This window comes from Lepus europaeus, chromosome 14, assembly GCF_033115175.1.
Source record: "Lepus europaeus isolate LE1 chromosome 14, mLepTim1.pri, whole genome shotgun sequence".
NCBI lineage: Eukaryota > Metazoa > Chordata > Mammalia > Lagomorpha > Leporidae > Lepus > Lepus europaeus.
The window spans coordinates 92,857,911-92,872,064 of NC_084840.1; the positions used below are offsets into that span (position 1 = coordinate 92,857,911).

The following is a 14,154-nucleotide window of genomic DNA, read 5'->3' on the forward strand; positions in this document are numbered from 1 at the left end:
TTATCTGACTTGTCCATTTTGCAGTGTTTGACCACAGTCTGTAGTTTGTTTAAGGAATAGCACAATTATTTTATTTTCCTTTTCTTTCTTGGGTATTCCTCTTTGTCCTGTTGCTGTGTCCATCCTTTAAGTTAGTATTTCTCTGGGTTCTATCTATTTTTATTCCACACACTCTTTCTGAGCATGCTCATATACCATTGTGGCTTCCAGTGCCACCTAAATCTCTTATCTCTAGACATCATCTAATTTCCAGTCCTGTCTTTCATCAGAATACTGAGTTTGTCTACTTGAATGGGCTGCATAATCCAGAATTCATCATGTTCCCAGATGAATGGATTGCCTTCTTCTCAGACCTGTTTCATCTCCTCAAATTCATGATTTCCTGGCATTCTCACCTGCTTCATCGCGGAAATAGAAACTTGGGGATCATTGTTTTCCTTTCTGTTCCTTTGTCTCAACCCAATTATGAGCCACAAAATTCTGTCTATTTTTCTCAATTTCACTGACAGTTCCCTTAGTCAAGCTGCCAGCAGGACTCTAATTGGTCCCCCTGTCTCCAGAATTCACTCTCTTCAGTCCAGTCTGCACGCTGGACTCTAGAGAGCTTTCAGAAATTGATTATCTGTTCATGTGACCTCTGCAGACCGATCATAGCAAAGCTAAAGAATCTGACAGGGGAAGGAGAGAGGGTGCCTCAGGGGAACCAGAACAAGCTGGGGATCATTCACAGGGCTGAGGGCTTTGTCTTCTTTTGTTGGCAGGAAAAGGGAAGGGGAGCTTCCAGGGAGGAACAGAGGCTTTCGTATTTGGGAAATTTTGTTACATTATCTCACAATATTTATGGGTCCAGAATCCAGGCATGTCTTAGCAGGTTCATCTGGCTCAGGATCTCTCACAAGGATGTAAGCAAGGTGTTAACTCGGTTGCCTTTATCTTAAGAATATATACTTCATGGGGCTGGCATTATAGCGCAATGGGTTAAGCATCCTTTATAAGTGCCGGTTGGAGTGCTGGCTGCTCCACTTCAAATCCAATTCCATGGTAATGTGCCTGGGAAAGCAGTGGAGGATGGCCTGAGTACTTATGTTCCTGCCGCCTGTGTAGGAGACCTTGTTGGTGTTCTGGGTTCCTGGCTTTGGCTTCATCCGGCCATGTGGGGAGTGACAGTGGATGGAAGATTTATCTCTGTGTGTTTGTGTGTGTCTTTAACTTTCTCTCTCTCTCTCTCTCTCTCTCTCTCTCCTTTCCTCCCTCCCTCCCTCCCTCTGTGTGTGTATGGGTGTGTGTTTCAGTCTCGCCCTCTCTGTGGCTCTGCCATTTCAAATGGATGGATAGATATTTTTTTTTTAAAGAATAAGTACTTCTACACTCACTCATGTACACATAGAATAGTTCTTAGGCCTCAAGTGGCTTTTGGCTTGAGACATCAGTACCCTTTCTAAGGAGGCCTCTAGAGCAGAGAGATGTATGGAGAGAGAGGTAGATACATGGAGAAAGAGAGGGGATTGGGGGGAACACAATGAATCTTTGATATCCCATCGCTGTTGCCATGTAGGCCATTCATTAGAAGTCCATGTAGTTACGGGGTCATTCCACACGTTAGGGAAGGGGATGTCATACTGCCGGCACAGATCTCTTAAAGAGGGACCACTGGAGCCATTTTGATGTAATATTGTGGAAACTCCTGAATTGAATAAATTAATAAGTTTGGTCTTCAATATTCAGGGAGGAAGAATCCCTGAAAGTTTTCACATAAAGTAGTAATATATAAAGTGTGTATTTTTAAAGAGAATAATTGTATATTTGTGAAGCAGATAGATTCTTCTCTCTTAATGATTCCATGAAAAAGAAAGTGTTTTTGTGTTGCAAACACGAGTAGCTGCTAAGACAGCTCTCCTGGGTATTGTGGCCCCTGGGTTTGCTGTTGAGCTGCAATGTTGCTTATTTCAAAAGGAAGCTTTCTCCTATGATGTAGGTCCTTTTATTTTTATTTTTTTTAATTTTTTGACAGGCAGAGTGGACAGTGAGAGAGAGAGACAGAGAGAAAGGTCTTCCTTTTTGCCGTTGGTTCACCCTCCAATGGCCGCAGCGGTAGGCGCGATGCTGCCGGCGCACCGCGCTGATCCGATGGCAGAAGCCAGGTGCTTCTCCTGGTCTCCCATGGGGTGCAGGGCCCCCAAGCACTTGGGCCATCTTCCACTGCACTCCCTGGCCACAGCAGAGAGCTGGCCTGGAAGAGGGGCAACCGGGACAGGATCGGTGCCCCGACCGGGACTAGAACCCGGTGTGCTGGCGCCGCTAGGCGGAGGATTAGCCTATTGAGCCGTGGCGCCGGCGATGTAGGTCCTTTTAGATCTGGGCATCATAGAGAAGCCACCTATACCCCTGTATTGTGGGGAATAGAATCCATTAATCTAAAAGCAATAAAGGAAGAATAAGTGAAACTCCTACTACTGCACACTGGACTGTACAAGACATGTGTGTTGTACACATCTTAATGATATATTGGAAGAAGGAGCACCACTTTGATTTTTCTGCCATTTTGTTTTTTCTTCCATTTGGGGGTTTTTAAGGTTGTTTATTAGGATAAATTGTCTTTTTTAAATTAGGAGGAGGGATAAGAATCATTATTTCTGTCAGGCTATGCATAGTAAATACAAACTCTTAACTAATGGGAGATGATAATGCCTTGAAAGAGTGTGTGTGAATAAAATGAGATAATGCTTATGAACTGCTTCTGTATATTGTGAGGTGCTAAGTAAATGTCATCATTAGTTAGCTCTATCCTAGTTGTCTGCGTGGGCTATGTGAAAATTGTGGGTGATATATTAGTTAATATGCAGGCTAACTCTTGTGACATGTAAACACAAAATGTATAATGGCTCGAGCACAATAGAAATTTGTTTTCTCATTGTAATAGTCCAAAGACATTGGAGGTTAGTCTTCATGGTAAGGAGTTCTGCCCCACAAGGTCATTCAGGTATCCTGGTGTATTGAGGTTTCACCACCTCACGTGGGGCTTTCTGTACCACTCGGGGCATAAAAACCGTTATCGGAGAAGAATACGGAGGACAAACAGTCATTTTCATGGATCAGGCTGGAGGTGGTATACATGATTTCCTCTCACACGCTGCTTCCCACACTCGACTGCAGAGGGAACTTAGAAATGTACACCAGCAGTGTTTCAAAAGGAAAGAAAACCGGTTCGGTGAACGTCTAGAAGACAGGTAAGCATGAAGCCAGCTAATCTCTATGTAGAGGAACCTGGCTGTAGGGACAGGCATCTGGCACATCAGTGAAGACGCCACTTAGGGTGCCCGTGTCAGAGTGCCTGGGTTGGGTTCTCAGCTCTGCTCCTGTGGGAATGTATATCCTGGGAAGCAGCGTGAAGGCTCAAGTAGCGGGGTCCCTGCTACTCCAGAGGAGACCCAGATTGTGTTCCAGGCTTGTAGCTTCAGCCTGTCTCAGTCCTGGCTATTGCAGGCATTTGAGGAGTGAATCAGGAAATGAGAGATCCCTTTCTGTCTATCTGCCCATGCCTTACAATGATATAAATAAATAAATTAGTTAATTTTTTTAAAAAAGAGAAGAAACCAAAATATATGAAGTTCTGACCTAGAATAAAATCTGGAATCAACATTTATGCTATAAGAAAATATCTATCATATTTACAAGAGATAATTAACTAATAAAATCACACTTTAATGATCACAGCTCACCCAACATTTTTCATCACATATCTCAATAAACATGATGGAACTTCAAAAAGTTTATGGGAAAAATGGAATTAAGAGGTGTTTGGTGCAAAAGAATTTTGAAATCATATGTAATTTTTCATAATACACATTTGTTACTTTTCCCTGAACTTTTTGAAGGTCTTTCATACTTGAGTAAACATTCTACATGTACTTTTTTTAACTTCAAAATGTTTTTGCTTAACATGTAATGCTGGCCGGCGCCACGGCTCAATAGGCTAATCCTCCGCCTGTGGCACCGGCACCCCGGGTTCTAGTCCCGGTCAGGGCGCCAGATTCTGTCCTGGTCGCTCCTCTTCCTGTCCAGCTCTCTGCTGTGGCCCACGCACCACGCTGGCCGCAGCAGTCATTGGGGGATGAACCAACAGAAAAAGGAAGACAAGACCTTCCTCTCTGTCTCTCTCTCACTGTCCACTTTGCCTGTCAAAAACAAAACAAAACAAAACATGTAATGCTATAAAGATAATTTAAAATGAATCTTAATGAAGAATGGGATGGGAGAGGAAGTAAGAGAGGGGATGGTTTGTGGGTGGGAGGGTGGTTATGGGAGGAAGAACTGCTATAATCCAAAAGTTGTAAATTTTGAAATTTATATTTATTAAATAAATGTTTTCTATTAAAAAAAAAACATGTAATGCTTACACATGGGGCATTGCAATGTTTTAAGACATATATACAGGACCCAGCACTGTGGCATAGTAGGCTAAGCCTCTGCCCGCAGTGCCAGTATCCCATATGGGTGCTGGTTTATGTCCTAGCTTTTCCTCTTCATATCCAGCTCTCTGCTTATAGTCTGGGAAAGCAGTGGAGAATGGCTCAAGTGCTTGGGACCCTGAACCTGTATGGGAGACCCAGAGGAAGCTCCTGGCTTTGAATCTGCTCAGCTCTAGCCATTGTGGCCATTTGGGGAATGAACCAATGGGTAGAAGACCTTTTTCTGTCTTTCTTTCTTTCTTTCTTTCTTTCTTTCTTTCTTTCTTTCTTTCTTTCTATAATTCTTCCTCTCAAACCAATCAATCAATCAGTCAGTCAAGTCTTTTTTAAAAAAGACATATATACAGTATAATCAGTATATTTTTTAAAAAAATTTGTAAATTACAAAAAGTGTATCATATTGGGATATTATGTATCATATTAGCATTATATGCCTTTCAGAAAGAATACTTTAAAAGATTAAAGTTCTAGTATTTTATTCATACTAGGGTAACTGTATAAACAATAATTTACTATATACTTCAAAAAGGGTAGTAGGATTTTGAATGTTTTTATTACAAAGAAATGATAAATTTTAAGAAAATAGCTATGTTTATCCTGATTTGAACATTATACAAAGTAGACATGTATTGAAACATCATGTGATACTCCATAAATATGTAGTTTTTGTGAGACAATTAAAAATGGGTTAGATAATATATAATGGTAAGTTCTAAGTACTTTGTTTAATAAAACTATAAAGCCCTCCTGACTTTTAATTTAGAAATATAGTTTTGGGATCTGCTTCTCTTCTATAATGTCTCTTTCAATGTCAACTTATGATAATTTTTTAGGTTCTTTGATACCTTAATCTTACAAAATATTTACATTAAAATACTATTTTGAATATTTTTCTAAATGGTTTAATATAAACATTTATATGCACATTTGGCATATTCAAATTTAGTATTATCTTTATCACAGATCTCAACCATTCAAAGCAAAGAATCATTTGAAGAAAGGTAAAACATTTAAAAATTGTTTTTTAAAAATTATATTAGTTCATATACCTAAGTGATAAAAATGGCCATTTTAAATTCAATGTCATAAAATTCATTGATTTATATCCTTGCTTACAATGGTGTACTGTTGTTTTTTAAAGTAATTCTAAACAGAAAATGTTTGTAATTTAAATATCAAAAATTGGATAGTTTTGGTATATTCAAAAATCAAACATTTTAAAATGAGAATTTTAAGTAACCAAGTCTAATGTCCAAGCACGCCTTTTCTTTTCTGACCATAGTAATTAAATTTCTAGTCACTGACCCTTATTTTGAATTTAGTTATCAAGACACAGGACTTAGATACAACTCTCTGAAAATTTCTTTGCCTTTCCATTTAGCTGAGTCACGTGACATACAAGTGAATGTATGCATGCACATATGTACTTGGGTGACTGACTCACCCAGTTAGACCTTACAGCTTCATTAGTGAAGCTGTTTCATTAGCACATTATAACCGACTCACAAACCTGTTCAGTCCAGAAAGAGTAAGCCTAACCCAGGTATATTAGTAGAGAAAAAATTCTATCAGTAAGAGATTGTTCTCCAATAAAAATAAGCCAGGTCTGTATTTCCCTATGGTGATTGAGATGAGTTATTGAGAATTATAATTAAATGTATGTGAAGCTTTTACTTATTCCCTAATTATATAAAGCTTAATATGAAGAGTTGTGGTTTGATTATGATGTAAAAAAGAAATAATTACTTAGAAGTATGCATTTCTGTGCTTTATTATCATTTTTAATATTTCTAGCTGAATTAGCAAGTATTAGGTAATAAGTATAATGATTAATGGCTAGGAATTTTGAAATTATAATGTTTATAGTGATTTTGCTTATTGTGCTTATTTTTAAAGTATGTAAGTGAAAATTAGACACTGATTTACCTGTTGCTTTGCAAATGTATTATGAGTTTTCTTGTCATTTATTCCTTTATATTTTAAATATGTGTCTTGTTGGCATTGTGAACATTTGAGAATGTTTAAGTTTCAAAAATTATTTTTAGTTTTCATGGGTATTTAACCATCTATGACCCATGTAGAAAAGAAACAAAGTATGGTGCTCTTACAGTCATGCTGATTATGGTAGAACATGACATACTGCTATAGTTTTTCTAAGGAAATAGCATTTGAAAATGCTGTAAATCTAATAATTTGTCACCCTAAAGAAGATAAAGTTGTGACTTTTAATATAAGTTGTTTTAATATTGAGCTTTTAATTGCCGCTGATGACTTTGATAGACATTATTCGCTTGGAGAATTTCAGAAAATGGAAACATTGGTTTTAGTAAAATTTTTTTAATTAAACTTTTATTTAATGAATATAAATTTCCAAAGTACAGCTTATGGGTTACAATGGCTTCCCCCTCCCAAAACTTCCCTCCCACCCACAACCCTCCCCTTTCCCGCTCCCTCTCCCCTTCCAATCACATCATGATTCATTTTCAATTCTCTTTATATACAAAAGATCAGTTTAGTATATATTAGGTAACGATTTCAACAATTTGCCACCATATAGCAACACAAAGTGAAAAAAAAAATACTGTTGGAGTACTAGTTATAGCATTAAATAAGAGTGTACAGCACATTAAAGACAGAGATCCTACATAATATTTTTTTAAAAATTAATTAATTTTCTATGCCATTTCCAATTTAACACCAGGTTTTTTTTTTTCATTTCCAATTATCTTTATATACAAAAGATCGATTCAGTATATAATTAGTAAAGATCTCATCAGTTTGTACCCACGCAGAAACACAAAGTGTAAAAATACTGTTTCAGTACTAGTTATAGCATCACTGCACATTAGACAACACATTAAGGACAGATCCCACATGGGATGTAAGTACACAGTACCTCCTTCTTTGATGGCCCCGTTCTTTCCACTGGGATCTCACTCACAGAGATCTTTCATTTCGGCTTTTGTCCTGACTCTAGATGTACAATGTAATACTTTATCCTTTTTAGTATTTGTTGTTGTTGTTGTTGTTCTAGTACTAGTGGTTGAACTCTGTAATTAACACACAATTATTCTTAGGTGTTTAAATTTTAACTGAAAAGTGATCCCTGTTAAATTTCAGAGTGGAAAAAGAGAGGGAGGAGATGTACAATTTGGGACATGCACAATCAGTCTTGCCCCAAATGATGGAGTTAGAAATGTGCCAGGGGATTCCAATACAATCCCATCAAGGTGGCATGTACCAATGCCATCTCACTAGTCCAAGTGATCAATTTCAGTTCATATTCGATGGCTCGGATAGGTCTAAGAATCAAAGGGATCACACAAACAAGACAAGTGTCTGCTAATACTAACTGATAGAATCAAAAAGGGAGAGAAAGATCCAACATGGGAAGTGGGATATACAGCAGACTCATAGAATGGCAGATGTCCTAAACAACACTCTGGCCTCAGAATCAGCCCTTAAGGCATTCGGATCTGGCTGAAGAGCCCATGAGAGTATTGTAGGCATGGAAAGCCAAGATACCATGGAAAAGAAAAAAAAGAAGAAGACCTAAATGAAAGATCTCTGTGAGTGAGATCCCTTAGTAAAATATTTAAAAGAGAATATGTAGTGTCTTGGAAAACAGAGTAAAGCAATCTTAGTTACTTTTCAAGGGTCATTGGAAAAAATATGTAGAGAGATTATGATAATGTTTCTGTGAGGTACTACTGTGCCAGCCTCATTCTGCTTGCTGGTAAGTCACATCTGAAGTTATATGAAAAGTGGTAAATGGAAGAAGGGTTTGATGGGAACAGACTGAGGGTATCAAGATCAGAAAACACCATAGCGTGAGTATCAAATAATCCTCCTTTAAATGACTTTATTTTTCTAGAATTGTTGATGATATAATGTTCCTTAATTTCAGGAAGATTACTTCAATTTAATTTAGCTCTAACAAGGAAAGGTGGGCTGAGTATCCATGCTATACATGGCATTGTACTAGATATTTCATGTTGTAAAAAGATGGCAAATAAATGATCATTACCCTTAATGCACTAGCAGTTAGTAAGGCAGACACTACATTTACAAAAATAAGCAGGGAATATTTGCAGAAGGTGCATTCTGTAAAAATGTACCAACAAGCTACATCAAAAAGGAGGAAAAGGTTTTTGATGGCTGGAATGAAAACTATATAGCATTTTAATTTAAGATAGAAATAGACAGCTGGGTTGGATTTTCACAAGAGGATATGGGAGTAGGGCTTTCTAGTTAGACAGCTTTGTTTTGAGGCAAAGATGAGAGTGTTTAGAATCTACAATGTGTTCATGGAAAAGCCAGCAATTCATTTTATTTGAAGTCTAAGGAAAACAGTGAGAAAAGTGACATGAAATGGGTTGTTTCAGCTTGTTAGGTTTTATATAATTGTCTGTATTAACTTTAGGTTAAATATTGGTAAAGATAATGAAAATTCAAACTATGAAGCCCATGGCACCATATTACTTATCAACATTCCTTTTGGATTGCTTCGTAGACCCGAGGAGGATCTCTGAAACACTTTGGAAGAGTCCCCCAAACCTTCAGAGATGGATGGAAGTAAAGAAGGGGACCCCACCTGCATAGATGTGTGGTATTGCCTAAAATAAAGTACCTCTTTTTGGACTTTATAACTTTTAATTATTTATTTGGGCATAGGGAGTGACTTAGTACCAGCCTGTTGGGGAGTGAATCTGTGGATAAAAGATCTTTCTTTGAATCTCTCTCTCTCTCTTGCTTGGTGTTTTACTTTTAAGAGTTATACATCCAGGCCGGCGTCGTGGCTTAACAGGCTAATCCTCCGCCTTGCGGCGCCGGCACACCGGATTCTAGTCTCGGTTGGGGCGCCGGATTCTATCCTGGTTGCCCCTCTTCCAGGCCAGCTCTCTGCTATGGCCCGGGAAGGCAGTGGAGGATGGCCCAAGTCTTTGGGCCCTGCACCCGCATGGGAGACCAGGAGAAGTGCCTGGCTCCTGGCTTCGGATCAGCACAATGCGCTGGCCGCAGCGGCCATTGGAGGGTGAACCAACGGCAAAGGAAGACCTTTCTCTCTGTCTCTCTCTCTCACTATCCACTCTGCCTGTCAAAAAGAAAAAAAAAATAAGAGTTATACATCCAACCTACTTTAAAAAATCTTTTTGTTATACTTTCCCCGGTACTACCTAATTTGTTATAAAACACAAAATCAGGGGCTGGCGCTGTGGCATAGTGGGTTAAGGTGGCACTGACATCCCATATGGGCACTGACATCCCATATGGGTTTGAGTCCTGGCTGCTCCACTTCTAATTCAGCTCCCTGCTAATGCAGAATCTGGGTAAAGCAATGGAGAATGGCCCAAGTGCTTGGGCCCCTGCACCTACATGGGAGATGAGGAAGAAGCTCCAGGCTCCTGTTTCAGTCATCTGGCCATCAGAGCTAACTGGGGAATTAACCAGTGGATAGAAGATCTCTTTCTGTCTCTCCCCCCTCCTCTCTCTAACTCTGCTTTTCAAATAAATAAAATAAATCTTAAACAAACAAACAAACAAATAACAAAAACGGGGCCAGTGCTGCGGCATAGCGGGAAAAGCCACCACCTGCAGGGCTAGCATCCTATATAGGTGCTAATTTGAGTCCTGGCAGCACCACTTCTGATCCAGATCTCTGCTAATGCACCTAGAAAAGCAGTAGAAGATGACTCAAGTCCTTGGGCCTCTGCACCCACATGGGAGACCTGGAGGAAGCTTCTGGCTCCTGGCTCCTGGTTTAGGCCTGGCCTAGCCCTAGCCATTGTGACCATTTGGGGAGTGAACCAGTGGATGGAAGACCTCTCTCCGGTTTGCGTCCCAGTTACTTCACTTCCAATCAAGTTCCTGCTGAGATATCCTGGGAAGACATTAGGTGATAGCTTCAGTTCTTGGGCCTCTGCCATCCAAATGGGGTTCCAGGTTCCTGGATGCAACCTGGCACGGCCCTGGCTGTGCAGGGACTAAAGCAGTGGATAGAAGGTTTCTTTCTCTCTGTCTCTTTCAAGTAGATGAAAATAAATAAACATATAAAAAGTAGCCTCTTCCTTAATTTTCTTAACTGGTTTTGTTGTTTTGTAACCTGGCCCAAGTTACCAAATCAAGCATGGCACAAATTTGGGCAATAAGTGGAAGCTAACCAGGGCTAAAATGCTTCCCTGATAGGGCACACACACAAGTAAATTCCAGAGGCATATGTATGAGGTATCCCTGGAAAAGAAGGCTTTGCAATTGTCAGGTTACATATTCCTCAGGCAGGGCAGGTTAACAAGACCCCCATGTGGTTCCCACCATGGGGATGAGGTTGAGCTCTTTGTCTTAGAAGGGCTTTCTGAAGACAGTTCCAAACAGTGTTTCTTGTGAATGACATCAGTTCATCTGTCTGGCAAGCATGGATGATGACATCTATAATGACGTTTGGGGAATGAACCAGTGGATGGGAGAGATCTCTATCTCTGTCTCTCTTCCTTTCAACAAAAGAAGATTTATGAGTTGTTTCCCCCCCTTAGAGGAAAATAGATATGGGTAGGGATTGTTTGGAAGTTTAGAAAATGGAGGGAGTTATGGAATGTTCCTGAGAAAGACAGTCCTGGAAAGAAAAAAAAAAAAATACAAGGTGGTTTGGGCAGTTATGCAATGGCAGCTTTCCATTTTGCCTGGATGCCATGATGCGTTGAGAAGGATTTTGAGGTGTCTGGTGATCAGTGTAACTGGCTGCACCCCTACACATCTGTTTGCTTGGAACGATGCAATGCTTGGGCCTGCAGAATTGACAGGCGCTGTGTCACAGCAGGAGTTTGCTCCTCACATCACCTCGGTGACGGTGAAGGCTGTCATGCAATGCTGTTAGTACCCTTGCATCACATCTGTTACCATACATGCTCGTTATTATGTGTCATGTTATGGTTCTTTAATTTAGAATTTCACTCTAAAGTGGACCATGAATGACACACATTTAGTAAGATGATAAATGTTATTTATATTGTTTTTGGCAACTTGCCAAAGAATAAAGAGGAAGTGAATAGCTTTATTTATTATCATTTTATTTACTGTGTGAGTGGCCTACCTTTCCTAGCCTGCCTACATCCACCTCTTCTCCCTTTCTTTCTCCCCCACACACTGCCTCCTCTCCCTCACTTGTCCTTTTTCTCTCTCTCATTTGCTCACTCTCTCGCTCCCTCTCTCTCTTATTTATTTATTTGAGAGGCAGAGTTACAGAGAGAGAGGGATTTTCCATCTGCTGGTTCATTCCCCAAATGACCACTATGGCCAGTGCCAGGCCAGTCCAAAGCCAGGAGTTTCCTCCAGCTCTCCCACGTGGGTAGAGGGGCCCAAACACTGAGTCCGTCTTCACTGCTTTCCCAGGCCATTAGCAGGGAGCTGGATTGGAAGTGGAGCAGCCAGGATTGGAACTGGCACCCATATGGGATGCAGATGCCATAGGTGGAGGCTTATCCTACTACGCCACAGAGCCTGCCCCTTTGTCTTTTCACAGTTCAAACTACCAGTAGGGCCTTGAAAAGGTGCCTATTGAGGGCAGGCACTGTGACATAGTGGGTAAAGCTGCTGCCTGCAGTGCCAGTTCTAAACCAGCTGCTCCACTTCCAATCAAGCTCCCTGCTAATGTGCCTGGGAATGTCTTGGAAGACGGCCTAAATCTTTGGGCCCCTGCACCCACATGGAAGACTGAGAAGAAGCTCCTGGGTCTGGCTTCAGATTGGCCCGGCTCTTGCTATTGTGGCCATTTGGAGAGTGAACAAGCAGATAGAAGACCTCTCTCTCTCTCTCTCTGCCTCTGCCTCTGCCTCTGCCTCTGTAACTCTGCCTTTTAAATAAATTAATTAATCTTTTTTTTAAAGTGTGTCTACTCCACTTCTTAGATCACGTTGGCTGATGGGAGCCTCAGTACAATCCTGCATGCATGCCTTCCTAGTGGTTTCATCCCGATTCCCGCTCCCTTAGAAGTGTTGTGGCTATTATACAGTGGTCCTTTTTGTTGCAGGAAATAAGAGAAATGGGGAGTTCCTGAGTGGGGGAATATAAATGAACTGCATATTTGTATTTATGACATTGTTACTGGGCTTGCCACACCTTTTCTCTACTGTTACAATACATCATTTGCCTGTGTACAAACAGGTGGTTTATATCCTATAATAACTACTTCAACATCTTTAAATGTGTTTTGCTTTCTATATATAGCTATGTGGTAAAATTAATGGTGTGAGTGATGATTTGTGTTACAACTGTAGATACACTTATAAATAAGAGTCAGTTTATATTATGTCCTTGAACTATTTTTATGCTTCAGTGATTGAAGGAGTATCTTCAAAAATGGTCTCCAGAACAGGGTTAGACATTGTTTTAGAACTTGTCTACTTAAATGCAAATACTTAATAAAATTATTAAATCAGATTTGAGGATGAGATGCCATCCTTAACCATTTAGGCTCAGAAAGCCACCCGTTCACTGTAACATTGAACTCTGCTTTAGAACACCATTGTAAAAGCCTATTTGTCATAAAATTTATGGCATCTTATAAACCACCAGCCACCCTACACTTTTCTTTCTTATAATCTGAACTCTAGTGTTTGAAATTGATCCTAACTAAAAAAAAGTCAGATAATTGACAATACATTTAAAAAATTTGCTTCTTTAGCAAAAAAATTTCTATGCAAAATACTGAAGGAGCAGTTTGGCTCCTCCTGTCTGTTTATAGAAAAATGTGAGAAGATGGGAATTGAATAATGAATTTTTAAGCAAAAAGGAACCCAACTTTAACATTTGGGCAATGATTAGCCTGTCCATATTGCAAAAAATGAGAAAGCATGCTCTAAAGAGTGTATCAAGAATATGGCTGGGCACAAGCAGAAGCTGCCAGTTTGAGCTGAAGAGGGTGGCAGTGGGATGTAATGAAGGGAAGGTTTTGGGATTCTTGGATTCTATAGGACAGGACCATAGAGCTTCGAGTATGTGGCTGTGAATGTGTGTGACCCCTTAAGGCAAGGGAAGAATGACTCCACAGTTGATTCAGAGATCACAGGGGCTTCCATTGCTACCACAGAGCCAGGGGCTGAGTCTGTTTCATCCTCTTTTTCAAAGAGAGGTGTGGCCATGCTTTTAAGGCCAGAAAGACCCCATGCAGGCATGGACCCACCCTGTGGCTTTTTGGAGACAGAGCTGCCTGGAAGCCGTAGGTGTACGATCCTGAAGGCTGGACTGTCACACCAGTGGATCTGGAAGGCAGATCCTCAAAGCACAGAATCCTTCACAAGTGTTGAGACCTGATGGATTTCTTTTTTTTTTTTTTTTATTTGACAGATAGTTGAACAGAGGTAGAGGCAGAGAGAGAGGTCTTCTTTCTGTTGGTTCACTCCCCAAATGGCTGCTGTGGCATTGAGCTATGCCGATCCGGAGGCAGGTGCTTCCTCCTGGTCTCCCATGCGGGTGCAGGGTACCAGGCACTTGGGCCATCCTCCACTGCCCTCTCGGGCCATGGCAGGGAGCTGGACTGGAAGAGGAGCAGCTGGGACTAGAACCCGGCGCCCATGTGGGATGCTGGTGCCGCAGGCGGAAGATTAACCAAGTGAGCCACAGCACCGGCCGACCTGATGGATTTCACCTTGCTAGGTTTTAGACTTCAATGGAACCTGTCACACTTCGCTCC

General features: G+C 40.6%; 1 protein-coding gene across 1 annotated transcript in view; it reads left to right on the top strand.

Moving 5' to 3' along the window:
* Positions 1-9,058, top strand: part of CCDC7 (coiled-coil domain containing 7) — an 85,182-nt gene extending 76,124 nt beyond the window's left edge. Inside the window, exons 16-17 of the mRNA XM_062211463.1 lie at positions 5,433-5,470; positions 8,983-9,058. Coding sequence (XP_062067447.1) covers positions 5,433-5,470; positions 8,983-9,001 — 57 coding nt within the window. The 3' untranslated portion in view covers positions 9,002-9,058. The remainder of the gene's footprint in view (positions 1-5,432; positions 5,471-8,982) is intronic.
* The last annotated feature ends 5,096 nt before the right edge of the window (positions 9,059-14,154 follow it).